Consider the following 18,010-nt stretch of genomic DNA (forward strand, 5'->3'; position numbering starts at 1 on the left):
TTAACAAATTGAAGGAGAAAAACCATATGATCATCTCAATAGATGCAGAGAAAGCTTTCGACAAAATTCAACACCCATTTATGATAAAAACCCTGCAGAAAGTAAGCATAGAGGGAACTTACCTCAACATAATAAAGGCCATATTTGACAAACCCACAGCCTGCATCATCCTCAAAGGTGAAAAACTGAAACCATTTCCACTAAGATCAGGAACACGACAAGGTTGTCCACTCTCACCACTATTATTCAACATAGTTTTGGAAGTTTTACCCACAGCAATCAGAGAAGAAAAGGAAATAAAAGGAATCCAAATCAGAAAAGAAGTAGTAAAGCTGTCACTGTTTGCAGATGACATACTATACACAGAGAATCCTAAAGATGCTACCAGAAAACTACTAGAGCTAATCAATGAATTTGGTAAAGTAGCAGAATACAAAATTAATGCACAGAAATCTCTGGCATTCCTATATACTAATGATGAAAAATCTGAAAGTGAAATCAAGAAAACACTCCCATTTACCACTGCAACAAAAGGAATAAAATATCTAGGAATAAACCTACCTAAGGAGACAAAAGACCTATATGCAGAAAATTATAAGACACTGATGAAAGAAATTAAAGATGATACAAATAGATGGAGAGATATACCATGTTCTTGGATTGGAAAAATCAACATTGTGAAAATGACTCTACTACCCAAAGCAATCTACAGATTCAATGCAATCCCTATCAAACTACCAATGGCATTTTTCACAGAACTAGAACAAAAATTTCACAATTTGTATGGAAACACAAAAGACCCCAAAGAACCAAAGCAATCTTGAGAACGAAAAACAGAGCTGGAGGATTCAGGCTCCCTGACTTCAGACTATACTAAAAAGCTACAGTAATCAAGACAGTATGGTACTGGCACAAAAACAGAAAGATAGATCAATGGAACAGGATAGAAAGCCCAGAGATAAACCCACACACATATGGTCACCTTATCTTTCATAAAAGAGGCAGGAATGTACAGTGGAGAAAGGACAGCCTCTTCAATAAGTGGTGCTGGGAAAACTGGACAGGTACATGTAAAAATATGAGATTAGATCACTCCCTAACACCATACACAAAAATAAGCTCAAAATGGGTTAAAAACCTAAATGTAAGGCCAGAAACTATCAAAGTCTTAGAGGAAAACATAGGCAGAACACTCTATGACATAAATCACAGCAAGATCCTTTTTGACCCACCTCCTAGAGAAACGGAAATAAAAACAAACAAATGGGACCTAATGAAACTTCAAAGCTTTTGCACAGCAAAGGAAACCATAAACAAGACCAAAAGACAACCCTCAGAATGGAAGAAAATATTTGCAAATGAAGCAACTGACAAAGGATTAATCTCCAAAATATACAAGCAGCTCATGCAGCTCAATAACAAAAAAACAAACAACCCAATCCAAAAATGGGCAGAAGATCTAAATAGACATTCCTCCAAAGAAGATATACAGACTGCCAACAAATAAATGAAAGAATGCTCAACATCATTAAACACTAGAGAAATGCAAATCAAAACTACAATGAGATATCATCTCACACCAGTCAGAACGGCCATCATCAAAAAATCTAGAAACAATAAGTGCTGGAGAGGGTGTGGAGAAAAGGGAACACTCTTGCACTGCTGGTGGGAATGTGAATTGGTTCAGCCACTATGGAGAACAGTATGGAGGTTCCTTAAGAAACTACAAATAGAACTACCATATGACCCAGCAATCCCACTACTGGGCATATACCCTGAGAAAACTGTAATTCAAAAAGAGTCATGTACCAAAATGTTCATTGCAGCTCTATTTACAATAGCCAGGAGATGGAAACAACCTAAGTGTCCATCATCGGATGAATGGATAAAGAAGATGTGGCACATATATACAATGGAATATTACTCAGCCATACAAAGAAACGAAATTGAGCTACTTCTAATGAGGTAGATGGACCTAGAGTCTGTCATACAGAGTGAAGTAAGTCAGAAAGAAAAAGACAAATACCATATGCTAACACATATATATGGAATTTAAGGGAAAAAAATGTCATGAAGAACCTAGGGGTAAGACAGGAATAAAGACACAGACCTACTAGAGAATGGACTTGAGGATATGGGGAGGGGAAAGGGTAAGCTGTGACAAAGTGAGAGAGTGGCATGGACATATATACACTACCAAACGTAAAATAGATAGCTAGTGGGACGCAGCCGCATAACACAAGGAGATCAGCTCAGTGCTTTGTGACCAACTAGAGGGGTGGGATAGGGAGGGTGGGAGGGAGGGACACACAAGAGAGTAGAGATATGGGAACATATGTATATGTATAACTGATTCGCTTTGTTATAAAGCAGAAACTAACACACCATTGTAAAGCAATTATACTCCAATAAAGATGTAAAAAAAAAAAAAGAAACATGAAGAAAAAAAAGTTTTAGCCATTCTAATAAATGTGTAGAGGAATCTCACTGTTGTTTTAACTTATAATTCCCTAATATGATATGGTGCATCTTTTCATATGCTTATTTTCCATTTGTATATCTTCTTCACTGAGGTGTCTATTCAGACCTTTTTGCCACTTTTTGATTGGGCTTTTTGTTGTGTTTCAAGAGTTCTTTCTATATTATGGACACAAGTCCTTTATCAGATATGTGTTTTATAAATATTTTCCCCCAGTGTGTAGCTTTACGCAGAGCGGAAGTTTTTAATTTTAATTAAGTACAACTTATTAATTATTTCTTTCATGGACCATGCTTCTGGCATTGTTATCTAACAATTCACTGCCAAATCTAAGCTGCAAATTTATTTTTAATTAAAAAATGTTCAAGGAAACAATGTCACAAGTTCAACCAATTTATTAGGACCTAAAAAAGTAGAGTATATAATACCCCCAACTAGAGTTTTCAAAATAGTATTTATGAAAGAGGAAAATAAACTTATTAAATATTAACACAAATGCCTTCACTTCACTTTTACCTAAAGTATGACAGATGACATTCCCAAAATAAGTTATACTGAGATACTCTGCCTTCAAACTCTTTGGTCCATAACAGAAAAACACAGATATTACCATGCTAGAATTTTCATGTATTCAGAGATGAAAGGTTTATTTAAAAATATATATATATATTTGGCCTATTTTATAAAAAGGAATTAATGAAAAGATAAATTTGACCTTTCTCATATATTTTAACATAACTGCATATTAATCTTATCACATCCATCAAAAATATTTTTGGTCATTTTGCCAGTTCAATATTTAACAAATTAAAAAATTATGTCACTTCTGCTTGAAAAAGTGGCAGGGGTAGGCGTGTAACTCTGAGTGCAAGTTTAGATGCTCTGTAAAAGGACTTAATTCCTGGTGGGAGGCAAAATGAACATTTTAATTTCAATTATCTTCTTTTTTTTAATAAATTTATTTATTTGTTTTTATTTTTGGCTGTATTAGGTCTTTGTTGCTGTGCACAGGTTTTCTCTAGTTGTGGTGAGCGGGGGCTACTCTTTGTTGTCGTGCGTGGGCTTCTCGTTGTCGTGGCTTCTCTTGTTGCAGAGCACGGGCTCTAGGCCTGTGGGCTTCAGTAGTTGTGGCACAGGGGCTCAGTAGTTCTGGCACATGGGCTCAGAAGTTGCGGCTCGCAGGCTCAAGAGTGCAGGCTCAGCAGTTGTGGCACATGGGCTTAGTTGCTCCGCAGCATGTGGGATCTTCCCGGGCCAGGGCTCGAACCCATGTCCCCTGCACTGGCAGGCAGATTCTTAACTGCTACGCCACCAAGGAAGCCCTCAATTATCTTCTTATCACATATAATTCACTGATAAGGCTCACTTAGTAGAAAGAGATTTTAGGGCTTCTCAAAAATCAGAATTCCCATCCAGGAATAACACTTAACCCACTTAAATCCTGCAGATTTGTCAAGATACATGCAGTAGAAAAGTTAAAAGACAATGTCTAGTCATTTAATAGAGATGTACTCAGTGTGTGAAGCAACAGCTCTTGACCACTTAACCTTAGCAAAGGCATTCCATAACATTCCCTGAAACTACTTTTAAAAAGAAGATTTTGGGACTTCCCTGCTGGCACAGTGGTTAAGAATCCTCCTGCCAATGCAGGGGACACAGGTTCGCGCCCTGGTCCAGGAAGATCCCACATGCCACGAAGCAACTAAGCCCATGCGCCACAACTACTGAGCCTGCGCTCTAGAGCCCACAAGCCACAACTACTGAGCCCATGCACCACAACTACTGAAGCCCACTCGCCTAGAGCCCGAGCTCCGCAACAAGAGAAGCCACCACAATGAGAAGCGTGCATACTGCAATGAAGAGTAGCTCCCACTCGCTGCAACTAGAGAAGCCTGTGTGCAACAGACCCAACGCAGCCATAAATAAATAAATAAATTTATTTTTTAAAAGAAGAAGAAGATTTTATGAGCAGAAATTTTTTCCTATGAATCCTTTAAAAAGCCACAGCATTTAGGAAACCAGCAGTGGAATTCAGTAAGCTTGGCTAATGTGAAACTGAGCTTTAGTTTTCATTATTGGCAGTATATACTCAATATTTATATAACTTTTCTTTCCTTTAGGTTCATCCAATATACTAAAATTTATCAAAATATTTTCAAGCGTTCTGTAAAGTGGATGTACGACAAATACTTAATATACCAAATCTATACATCACCTCTTCCAACGGTAGTATAAAAAGCAGTTTTAAACAAAGAAAATGTTTGCGATTATAACAAATTACTTAAGGATGCATCTGGTACTACTTCATTTTGTGACAATTATATAAAAAAAGGGTGCTGGAATAAATGCTCATATGAACTGACTGAAGCAGTACTTTCCACAACAATGTAGACAAAAAATACAGCTCCACATCGGAATAAGTAAACAAGGAAATAAAACTTTTTTCCAACCTAAGAAATTAAGCTCCATAATACCATATTTCTTTCATTCCAGTAGACGCTCCCCCATATTTTAAGATATCTCTAATCAGGATATCTATTCAGTATGATAGTGTTCCATTTTTTTCCTGAAAAGCTATTTTAATGAGGTATCTGATATTAAGAGATGGCTTGGAAATCCAATATATTTCCAAAGAGTTAAGCTGAATTTTCATGGTAGTAATTATTATTAAACATAAGTGACAATCTTATTCCATTTCACATTTAGTATTTTTTCATTAAATTTTTCTATCTATATTTATTAAACACCTGTTACATACCAAGCAATGTGCTTGACACTAAGGATACAAGTGGAGCAAAACAGACCATTCTTACCCTAGCAAAGCTTATTGCCTTGCCCAATTGGGGGGAAACTGGGAAAAGGCAGCACGGCACTTATGTCAACATGGAAACAAAGGAGTTAAAGTATTCAAGTGTGGGCAATAGGCCATTTTGATACCAGCTTTCTGGACTAGTACAGGAAAGGGTGGCATGAGAGACTTGTCATGCCATAAAACCCAACAAACACCAATGTCCTCCTACAGTGCAGGACTCTTATGGCCACTTTTGCCATATATAACACTTTACTTATATATTTCTTTACAGCTTATAAAAATAAACATATTACTAACCCATCCATTTTTTTTTCTTCATAGCAATTTTTTATTACCATTTAAGTGGCTACTCAAAAATTAAAAAAAAAACTGGGCCTCATTTAACTCCTTTGGGACAGTCACCTAAAGAAATACGATTTTTCAAACTATATGCCAAAAACAAAGAACTTGAGAAAATCCATATAACCACAGTAAATGATCTCCCTCATCTTCCCAAACATTGCTGAATCTCAAACTTTAGAGATGCAGTATTATATATTAATTCAATCCCCAAAACTTATCCTGTATTGTCTTTTTCCTCAAACATTAACAAAGGAAGTAAAAGTGATTTTAAAAAAGTAATCAGAAAGCAATTAGAATACCAAAAATAGGGGAAAATATTTCTTCCAAGTTGTATTTTATCCTTTAAAACTGTGAATATTATCTACTTAATATAGCACACTAATAATACTTGTAGCAATAATCTACATAATAATCAATGCTAGAAAAATACTTGCGCTGAAATACAAAATCCTGGGGTTTTTTTTGTTGCATTCACACACACCACAACAGTTGAAAAGGATAATCCAAAGTCCATTACTCTAAATTTAGGTTTAAAAGGCTATTGACATTTCTGTGTTTTTTACAATAATCACCAAGAATGATGTCGCTAAAATCCCCAATCAAAAATGGGAGGGGCTTCCCTGGTGGCACAGTGGTTGAGAGTCCGCCTGCCGATGCAGGGGACACGGGTTCGTGCCCTGGTCCGGGAATATCCCACATGCCGTGGAGCAGCTGGGCCCGTGAGCCATGGCCACTGAGCCTGCGCGTCCGGAGCCTGTGCTCCGCAATGGGAGAGTCCACAACAGTGAGAGGCCCACGTACCGCAAAAAAAAAAAAAAAAAAGGGAGTAATCCACATCCTAGAGTAAGAAAATTTTAATAGGTAAACACTTCATACAATGGAGACATAACAGGATTTCAAATAACACATTTTTTAATGAACTTAGAGTAAAGGTTTTTTTGCACATTAAGGCATGTTTACATAAATGTTCTTCCATCTATCTATATGCTTTCCTGCACATTGTTTCATAAGGCTGGTGGCTAAAATAGAGGTTACCAATTACCATGGAATTTACGTCTTAGGAAAAATGTAAATATTTCCTTAAACTAACCCCAAATTTTCCTTCCGTTTTACTCCTATAAAAGTGGCTTTAATCAAATTAGGATGCATAGATTGCATGTGGAAATATTTAATATATCTTGAAACATAACTAAATCCAAGTCCCCTTCACCTTCAGAATACTGTGCTAAATACATCACCAAAAAATAAAATAATAATTTGCTAGCCAAAAAAGGCAAATATGAACTGAACTCAGATATGAACTGAAAAACCAAAGAACAAGGCTATTATTCTTAGCCAATTTGGGGGCAAAATAGGGAAAGAAAAGCCAGTCTGTCCTACTGTGGAAATAAGGCTTCTGTTTGCTAAAACAATTTAAAAAATGTAAGTCAACTATCTGGGGAAGGCAACTGACGAGAGACAAGTTGTCAAAAGAGAAGTATGGCATGATCTGCTGGACTCCCAAGACACTCAAGGAGGTAAATCTTTATTCTGCTTCTTCTCATCCATTTCCAACTCACACAGAGAGACACAGGGCAAGGTGCAGGAATCCGAACCAAGGATAGAGAAAGTAAGCACAATATCTCAAGTGCCAACCTTAAGCTAGTTTGTGAAATTTAACCTAGAAGCAAACTGTCCAATTATTTAAAGTAATGAAACCCAATATTAACCTACAAACTGATGAATAGTACAACTTAAAAAACAGTGATAGGGCTTCCCTGGTGGCGCAGTGGTTGAGAGTCCGCCTGCCAATGTAGGGGACACGGGTTCGTGCCCCGGTCCGGGAAGATCCCACATGCCGCAGAGCAGCTGGGCCCGTGAGCCATGGCTGCTGAGCCTGTGCGTCCAGAGCCTGTGCTCCGCAACGGCAGAGGCCACAACAGTGAGAGGCCCGCGTACCACAAAAAAAAAAAAAAAAAAAAAAAAAAACAGTGATATAGGGCTTCCCTGGTGGCACAGTGGTTGAGAGTCCGCCTGCCGATGCAGGGGACGCGGGTTCGTGCCCCGGTCCAGGAAGATTCCACATGCCGCGGAGCGGCTGGGCCCGTGAGCCATGGCCGCTGAGCCTGCACGTCCGGAGCCTGTGCTCCGCAACGGGAGAGGCCACAACAGTGAGATGCCCGCGTACCGTAAAAAAAAAAAAAAAAAAAAAGAAAAGAAAGAAAAATAGTGATATAGTTTTGATATATTCTGAGGATCTTCTTTTGCATATGTATTTACATTCTTTCTGATGAACTGTATTCTCAAATTTAACAAATAAATCTATCTCCGTTTTTGTGGCCTCAATTTCCACTTAACATGATAAAATAAGCATAATCTTAGTTTCAGCTCTGCCATAAAATAGCTTACTGGGCTTGAGCAAGTATCTGGGCCTAAGTTTCTTCACTTGTCTACTGAAAAGTGTTGATCCAAAATTACTTAAATGAACTCTTCATTCTAAAATGATCATTCTATAATTCTTTATGATGACATCAAGTTATTTGGGGCAATATCTCCCTTTAACTGGAGAAACACTGCCCTGGACTGAAGCAGTGGCTATATTCTTTAAGCAATCATTCACCACACCAACTCTGGTGACGACAGTACTATGGATTTACCCCCACCCCAATTCGATCACTTCATAAAACCTCCAGCACAACAAACCCATCACTACCTACTTATTCATTTACTTACAGAGGAAATGGGTAAACCAAGCCCCACTGTGTTGAGGACAGTGGTTGTGACGGTACTGTCATGGTACGGATACTGGATGCTGTTGTCTTTACAGAAAAAGCCTCTCTGAAATGGATATATTTGGCCCAAATTTAGAACAGCCATAGGCATGGAAGCTGTTAGGGAAGGGAAAAAAAGATACACATGGTTAAATTCAATTCACTTCATTAGGAAGTAAACGCTACTAAATGGGATGCAAATCTCAACTGTATTTTGTCCTTTCTGAAAAAGGATCACTATTCCATTACATCCAAGAGTAAAGACTGAGGAAACCATGCATCATTAGTTTGTCCACATCAGCCCCACCTTTATCAAGTTTAAATTCTCTTACTTGCCTTGACCTCTGATTTTAGGGACAATCAATAAAGGAAACCCCAAGGGAAGACAGCAACATTGGCCCGTGAAAAAATAAAGTTGAGAAAACAGGAAGGTTTTGTATTTTACATGTTGTTCGTAATTCATTTTTAACTGAATTGCTCAATACATTAAATATGTTTAAGAAAAAAAGGCAAAACTCAGTATATACATTTAATAATCAATAATACATCGTAACAGCCAAATGCAGTCAAGGAGGGAAAAGATACAAAATTTTGTTTCATATTAAAATTTAAATTAATAGGGTTAGAAAAAATAGAAACTGTAAGTATATTTGATAATAAGAACAGAAATAAGTCCTTTGTTTTCCAAAGACAAATTAAAAATGGTTTTTATTAGCCCTGGTAAGGCTCCAAAATCACTTTAACAAGTTATACAGGAATAATGTTCATTTGAAATTTTTCACCCAAATAAAATGAAAGACCAAAGAGAAGTTAAATAACTTAAATTAGTAATTTCTTAGTATGTTTAAATTTACCACACTTTTAGGCTTTGTTTTATACAATTCAAACAGTCAAGCATCTACTTACTATATCCTTGATACTAGAGTATGCCAAACATAGAGGAGACAATTAGTGTAAAACGGGCACTCGGTTCAAGAGCCTAAATTGTACATGTAGCAACAGAAGGCATACTCAGGAAGCAGCTTCAAAAGTAATAATACTAAGACAGATTTTTGAGGGATGATGAAATTGTTCTATATCTTGATTGTGATGGTAATTCCACAACTCTAAGTATTTGTCAAAACTCACAGAACTGTACCAAAAACAAAGTACATTTTACTGTATGTAAATGTTAAAAGGAATACCATAAAAGAGAAAATATGACTAATTTCTAAAATGATATAAAAGGCCCTATAGGAATTCAGAGGTCAACGTGAACTGGAGTAGTTAGAAAAGACTATTAGGGCTTCCCTGGTGGCACAGTGGTTAAGAATCCGCCTGCCAGAGCAGGGGACATGGGTTCGAGCCCTGGTCCAGGAAGATCCCACATGCCGTGGAGCAGCTAAGCCCGTGCGCCACAACTACTGAGCCTGCGCTCTAGAGCCCACAAGCCACAACTACTGAGCCCACGAGCCACAACTACTGAGCCCACATGCCACAACTACTGAAGCCCGCGTGCCTAGAGCCTGTGCTCTGCAACAAGAGAAGCCACCACAATGAGAAGCCCGCGCACCACAGCGAAGAGTAGCCCCTGCCCGCCACAGCTAGAGAAAGCCCACATGCAGCAACAAAGACCCAACATAGCCAAAAACAAATAAATACATTAATTCATTTTTTTAAAAAGACTATTAAGGAACAGGCAACTGAGCTGAACTTGAAGCAGCAGGTAAATCATAGGCAGTAGGCAGGGCCTCAAGGAGAGCATTTAGTGGTAGAGGGATGCAAGAGAAGCATGAGGTCACACCAACAAGAGTACAGAGAGAATGAGCAAGAAGTTTTCAAGGTACATAACATTTTATAGCGAACATGTACTGCATGCTCACACATGCCAAGCACTAGGCTACACAGATTAACTCAATCCTTACCTCAACCTTGTGAAGTAGGTAACATCACTTCCCCCTTTCTTCACATAAAATTATTATGAGGCTTTAAGAAATGAGGAACCCTGCTGGAACTAGTAAGTAGTGGAACCAGGATTACAACACAGGCTATCTGTTCCTAGAGTCAGTGTATATATGATGTCTCCCATGGAGGCAAGTGATTTGCTAAATTAACAGAATTGTGACAAGGAAGATGATTTGGGTGAGGGGTACCTTCCTTTGAAAAAGCTTATTCAGTATAAAATACATGTTATGTTCATAATAAAAACTCAACGTTAATGAAACAAAATCTTCTTTTCTGCAGATTACTCTTAATTCCACAACTGTGTGGTTTTTAATGGGAGGAAGAGAACCTGAGATTTTGGGGTTTAACGAAAAGAATTATGTTTTTAAAATACTGGCCTAAGAAAGGACTTATCCTGTAGGAATAAATAAAATATCACTGTCCTCTTTTGCTCAGGGTTAGTAACACAGTAAAATAAGGGGTTTTTAAAAATTAACTTTAAAAAAAATTAGAAAGGGGAGCATTTAACACAGCTTTGAAATAATCTACTAATTAAGTGTTAAGCAGTATGTTGACAGGGAAAACAGAAAAGGACACATGAAAGAGTGTTTTGAATATGGAAATGACTCAATTTGAGGACTGGTCACAATTGTTGAGGCAGACCTGAAGATGACACTTCAAACTTTGGGAATAGGGAGAATGATGGTCCCATTGACAAAAATGTGAAGTTGGGACAGGCACCTGGTTTATGATGAAAGAAAATTAATTGAGTATTGAAAATATTGCCTTTGGGGTAATCTGACACCTTAAATGCTCAGCCTCATCTTTCACTCTTCCCCATGTAGCTTACGGCTCCAATCACACTGAACCATTTGCTGTTGCCTGAACATACTATGTTTTCAAAACCTTAGGTACCTACATATATGTTCAGCCTTCTGTTTGGGATACCTGTCCCCTTGTTTCCCTTTCCCTGATAAGTAAGGCACTCCCTACTTATCTGCCCCATGGCACCTTGGACACACATCCATTACATAGTATCTTAAACTGCTTTTTGCATTTTGTCAGCAACTTGAGGACAAAGACCATAACATTCTTGTATCCTTCGGACCAGGCACACAGTTGGCTCTCAGTAAAAATTCACTAAACGGCGAAAGGAATATAATGCAGGATGAAGATAAGAAGTAGAGACAGGGCTTCCCTGGTGGCGCAGTGGTTGAGAATCCGCCTGCCGATGCAGGGGACACGGGTTCGTGCCCTGGACCAGGAAGATCCCACGTGCCGCGGAACAGCTGGGCCCGTGAGCCATGCCCGCTGGGCCTGAGCGTCCGGAGCCTGTGCTCCTTAACGGAAGAGGCCACAGCAGTGAGAGGCCCGTGTACGACAAAAAAAAAAAAAAAAAAAAAAAGAAGTAGAGACAGATTTGCAGATTGTTGGCACTGGAGGTGGTAAGAAGCCAGGAGAATGAAACAGTCTTAGAGAAAGCCTAAAGTCAAGACTAACAGAGATCAATAAAAACAGTCAGGTAAGGACTAATATCCATAGTGAAATCATGAAAAGAGATTGCAGGAGAGAGAGGGAGAGGAGATGATTACATGCTCTAGAGGGCAGGGGCTGTGTCTCTCTCATTCAGCAGAACATATTAACCATTCTTTAAACACAAGAATGAACAATAGAGAAGTAAGACAATGTTGTTATACAAAAAGCCAATGAAAGTAGCTTAGAGTATCAAGTCTGTACTAGGTTAAATGTAGGACGTCAATGCTAAGACATCAAGAAGAGTGAGAACAGGGCTTCCCTGGTGGTGCAGTGGTTGAGAGTCCGCCTGCCGATGCAGGGGACACGGGCTCTTGCCCCGGTTCAGGAAGATCCCACATGCCGCGGAGCGGCTGGACCCGTGAGCCATGGCCACTGAGCCTGCGCATCCAGAGCCTGTGCTCCGCAACAGGAGAGGCCACAACAGTGAGAGGCCCATGTACCGCCAAAAAAAAAAAAAAAAAAGAAGAGTGAGAACAGAGTAAAGACAATGAGGTCTGAGGAAAAAAGGTGTCATATACACTCTGTGAGAGAATATCTTACACCACCTCCACTAACACCACAGCTTTATGAAGAAACTTCAATAATGAGCTTCAATATTGGGTTGTCACTGCCTAAGCATGAATCTCCTTCTTCAAGTTAAATATATCACAATGATTTCCTCTATTACTCATGTGATTTATATATACACACACACACATACACACACACACTACTATAGGCTGAACTGTGTCTGTCCCCCCAAATTCTTACATTGAAGTTCTAACCCCCAATTTTACTATAATTGGAGATAGGACTTTTAGGAGGTAATTAAGCTAAATGAGGTCATAAAGGTAGGGTCCTAATTCAATAAGACTGGTGGTCTTATGAGAAAAGGAAGAGAGAGAGAGAGATCTCTTTCCACACGCACGCATCCAAGGAAAGGCCATGTGAGGATACAACAAGAATGTGGCCATCTGCAAGCCAGGAAGAGACCCCTCAAAAGAACCTGACCATGCTGGCACCCTGATCTCAGAATCCCAGCCTTTAGAACTCTGAGAAAACAAATTCTGTTGTTAAGCCACCTAGTTTTTGGTATTTTGTTATGGCAGCCCAAGCAGAATAAGACACACACACACACACACACACACACACACACACACACAGAGGCATAGCCATCCCCACAGGGTAAACAGACACCTCTACTCTAAAAAGCAATGAAATATTCTCTATCTACACAGAAATTATTTTCAGTGGTAATTTTTTAGGGTAGTAATAGAGAGTTCTGTGTCAAAGTTAGTATTATAGGAAGATTCTTCTCAAAACAAACTCTTTCACAGAACACGAATATTCTTTCCTTAATATATAAAGGATATAGAAACTATTTTTGACACTAATCATAATTCTAGGGTATTTTTCTCTTAATTGAAATTCCCTTAAGAGAAGTCACTTTTAAAAGTTCAATGCTGCTAATAAACACATTTGTTAACTACTGTATGTCTGCTCTTACCACAACTTCTCTAAGTTATATTGAAGTAGATAAATGAATACGTGGAGATAGATACATATATATATATATACATATATATATTTCCTATATTCTTCTCCAATTAAGTAATAATTGAAATATCTCCCATTTTATATATAGTACATAGTTCCTTAAAGACAGGTTGTTACAAAATATTCCAATGGAATAAATCTAAAATGCATTTTAAAGAGAACCAATGTTAATTTCTAATATATAGAAGCAAAGGTAAAGAAAAACAAGTCCTAAGTTTACATTTTGAAAAGAATGAAATATAAATCTAGACATTATTAAAGTAACTATACTGACTTCAGTACCCACTACACCTTTCCCTATTTTCTCAATTTCAGACATCTAAATAAATATTACGCTATACCACAGGGAAATTCAAGTGTCCATCTTCTTGAAAATCTCCTCTCATTATTCACTCAGACATTTCAATTTCTATGACACGGCAGACACAGTGCCAGGAAAGGAAAAAGAAAAAAAAAGGGAAGGACTAAAAACACTAAAAAAGGAAAGGAATGAAAAAGACCTCACCACAAAATTTTTAATAAGAGAGAGATAAGCGCTACTGGAAAATAACACAGCTGTAACTGCAAACAGAACTGAAGCTTAGATGACTTAGACAATGTAGCAGTCAGGATCCCAGCAGGAAACAGCATCCTCAAACTGGGGAACTTAAGAAGAGCTTAATAAGGGACTATTTACAAGTTATGGTGAGGGCAAAGTCAAGAGATAGTACAACCTTCTGAAGCTGCAACCACTCCTAGACCTAGAAGGTTCAAAGAGCTATGACCTCTGGGAGAGCCAACACGACAGAGGAGTTGGCAGGAGGACTCCAGGAGAAGAAACCCCACTCTCCTTCCAGTGCTTCCCATTCTTCAAACCCATCTAGAAGCCAAAGGGCAAAGTGAGCCTCTTAGTACTGAGGACAAGGTAGACAATGATGAGAGCAGGTCCACACAGGGAAAAAGCTATCTAGAACCGGGAGGCAGAAGGTAAGACCAGTCAGGGTCTCAGCATGAAATAGAGTCCAGTAACTAAATGCAGATAACTCAGGAGAGTTTAATAAAGGGATTATTTACAGAATCTATATTCAGACTATATATTAAGAAGTTTGGACTCTATTCTGTGGGTAACAGGAGACACACAACCCAATCTGTGCCTTAGTGGGGGAAAAGACTCTGGGAAAAACTGTATGAAGGATAGAGAAGTGTGAAGTTACAATAGAGGGAGGGCTTCCCTGGTGGCGCAGTGGTTGAGAGTCCGCCTGCCGATGCAGGGGACACTGGTTCGTGCCCCGGTCCGGGAAGATCCCACATGCCGCGGAGTGGCTGGGCCCGTGAGCCATGGCCGCTGAGCCTGCGCGTCCGGAGCCTGTGTTCCGCAACGGGAGAGGCCCGCGTACCGCAAAAAAAAAAAAAAAAAAAAAAAAAGAATAGAGGGAAGTCCAGAGGCAAGAAATACTAGTGTATATGAGAGATGCTGAGGGCTTGAAATAAAGAAATAACAGTGGGAATAAGAGGAGACAGTTTTAAAAATGTTTAGATTTTTCCCACAGAACTACAGACCATGTCTCTGTATATGTATATATGGATGTGTGTCTAACTCTCTCTTAAATACACACACACACACACGCAGACACACACACACACACACACACACACACCACCCCTATCTTCAGCCTTTGGACTCTCTACAAAATACATTTTCCATTTGTCCTTTACCCTGAGTACATTACTATCTGATAGACTTCCCTCCACAATCCTGCCTATAGTAAGCACTTCAAGGAATATATGTTGAATGAATAAATGAACCAATGAATAAACAAGCATGCAAAAGCCTCTGAGGCACATAATAATAATTTTGTATAACTATAAACTTAGGTCCTGAAAAGTTTTAAGTTATTTTTCTCTCCACAAGACCCAAGTTAAAACAAATAAACCAAGAAAAGAACAAAAAACAAACAAACAAAACTGGTTAACGATCTTAAGTCCAAGAACATGCTAGGGAAGCACTTCCAATTCTATATTCTAACAATTATTTCTCAAGCTTGTTTTCCACCGGGAACACGAAGTGCTAACAAATAAAGATAAAAAGACTGATATACCCACGTTAATTGCTAAAAGAAATTTACGATTCACAAATTCCTGGAATCCTGAAGGCAATTTTTGTACAGTCCAGCATTATCTCCAAAGCAAAGCTTAAGACATGGCTATTGCAGAAGCACTTCTCTCAGCAGCACCCCTTACTCTTTTCTCAATGAAAAAAGGAGTTGGGGCCCCAGTTCAATCTTCTTTACTGATCCACCCAAAACAGAGGTCCACAAATTCCCGCAGGAAAGCAGAAGGATCAGATTTCCAGATGAAATGAGGAGTATAAAGCAATAATACTTCAAAATAGGACTTTACAAATAATTAACAATCAGCTCTAGATCCATCTTTTCCTAATCTCTTCTCTAGAACCCACAGAAACAATCAGACATGAAATTTTATCACAAAGCACACAATAACATATCCTACTCCATAAGAGAAGTGTTGAATTCCCAATCTCAGCATCCATTCTATAAATCTTCAAAGTTAGCAAAGGACTTTGTTCCAAGATTCCCATGTAAAACGTTTTCATATATTGTACAACTTTACAGTACATACTATACTGTGTCCTCTCAGTTAAAAGGATAAATCATAATGTGGTCTCTTACTCACTAGGAAATATCTGCTCTTACCAGAAGCACCTAAAATAGTTGAGGCAGCCTAGCTTACAAGACTCTTAAATAGCAACCCTGCTAGTCTTGTAGTAATTTACAAACCTGAATCACAAAACACAAATATGATTAAGAGAAAGGTTTGCTTTATAGTGAAAAAAAGTTAATCATCTTCCATGGCCTTTCTCATATATGTCCAAAAAGAAGAACAGAAATTAACATGTATTGAGCACATATAGGTCACTATCACACTAAAGCAGCTGCACATACACTACAACTGTATAGTATCTTCATAAAAAACATATTTATGCTTTAGATGTCCTACCATAAAATCTGGGGAAAAAAATTTTAAACCTAATCAATAGCATGAGTATGAATCATATATATAGAAAAATATGTATATGTATATATTGTTTAGTAGGCAAACTAATCTGTAAAAACATTATATTTAGTATAGCTTAATTTATATAAAACAAATTACTTGCATTTATGTCTAAATATACATTGGAAAGCCTAGAATATATAACCAACTTTCAAGTAGTTATTTCCAGATGGTATTAATACAAATCAGGTAGAAAACTAATTTTCCACTGTATGTACTTCCATGTCTGAATATTTCATAATAAAACAAAAGATCATGATCATTAATTTTGAATTTTAAAAAACACTTTATCACAATGAAACCTTTCTCACTGTGTTTCCTGAAATTGTTATACATGCAACTTAACTGAAAAAGTCCCATCTATGGTAAAGAGATTGTTTGAAACCAGGGCAAAGGAAAAGGCCCACTTTTCTATTCTGTTTAAAACAAAAAACGAAGTAATAGTAACAAAGTAATAGAAATTATCCTTTGGCTTTTAAGCCTGATTGATAAGCTCTCAGAGAGGTAGGCCTACAGTGAAATTATTACTTTTGGGGGTTTTCCTCTCTTGAAACTTTTGAGAACTACAATGATTTACCACATATGAAGTAGGTAGATCATAATAGCTATAAGTTTTATATCTCCTAAAAAGGGTACTAAAAAAATTTCCAAGGTCTAAGGTTTTTTGACATTAGAAATTTTGTTACAAAACATGCTTATCTTATAGGCAGTAGAAATAATCTAGAGGGTCATCAGTTTAGCAGAAAGTCATCAGTTTAGCAGGGGTAATCAAATACAAGCCATAATGAATATACTTATTTTAGTCACCACTTCTTGAAAAATCTTATAAAATAATGGTACTCAGGCAGATCATTCTAAAAGGGTGGCACTGTCTTTTTAATTATGTAATAAGCAAAGGAATATTACTCTAGTGGGTCTTTCAAGTTTTTGATTTAAACAAAACCTCAAAATTGATTACATATTAATATAAACCGTCAGTCTGATGGAGGGGAGAGGAAAGAAAATAAATAATTTCATTTAGGGCAGTGTCTTATGAAATTTTCTGTGATGACAAAAGTAACCAATACAACATGCTGTCCAATACAGCAGCCACTAGTCACACTTGACTAATGAGCACTTAATATGTGGCTAGTGAGAATGAAGGACTAATTTTTTTATTTTATTTTAATTAATTTCATCTTAAATAGCTACATATGTCTAGAGGCTTTCATAATGGATAATGCAGATTTAGGGGGTTAAAAATAAACTAAGGTTGAGAGCCATCAAATTTCGTTAACACTTAATACACAGCAAAACTAATTTTGATTCCCTAACTTAAGAGGAAATAATTATGAAGTACTTGAGTAAACATAGATTTAACTGTGAGCCAATGCCCAGAATAAAATTCCCCTATGTGAATACTTTTGGCTTGCTTCCTTTAAAGAACCTGTCCCTGCTGCATCCCTCAAATTTAAGAACCCTGAATTGGCTTCTCTCTCCAGGCAACTAACCTTCCTATAAGGGGAAGGAAGAGGGCCGGTCAAGTTTGTCTGGGGTACTCTCCTACCTGGCTCACCAACCTCAAATCTTCCCATTCTT

The 18,010-nt window shown here is 37.9% G+C and overlaps 1 protein-coding gene across 6 annotated transcripts in view; it reads right to left on the reverse strand.

The window, feature by feature from the left end:
• The window catches only part of PLPP1 (phospholipid phosphatase 1), a 120,205-nt gene that overhangs the window by 74,313 nt on the left and 27,882 nt on the right, over positions 1 to 18,010 (reverse strand). For 5 of the 6 annotated variants that reach the window (XR_012330674.1, XR_012330676.1, XR_012330675.1 and 2 more), the window contains one exon: positions 8,346 to 8,500. The exons of the other annotated variant lie outside the window; for it this stretch is intronic. Coding sequence is in view for 2 of the 5 variants with exons in the window: in XM_073802123.1 (XP_073658224.1) it covers positions 8,346 to 8,500 (155 nt within the window). In the remaining 3 variants the exon portion in view is untranslated. The remainder of the gene's footprint in view (positions 1 to 8,345; positions 8,501 to 18,010) is intronic. 6 annotated transcript variants of the gene reach the window in all.

Source organism: Tursiops truncatus, chromosome 3 (assembly GCF_011762595.2).
Source record: "Tursiops truncatus isolate mTurTru1 chromosome 3, mTurTru1.mat.Y, whole genome shotgun sequence".
In the NCBI taxonomy this organism is placed as follows: Eukaryota; Metazoa; Chordata; class Mammalia; order Artiodactyla; family Delphinidae; genus Tursiops; species Tursiops truncatus.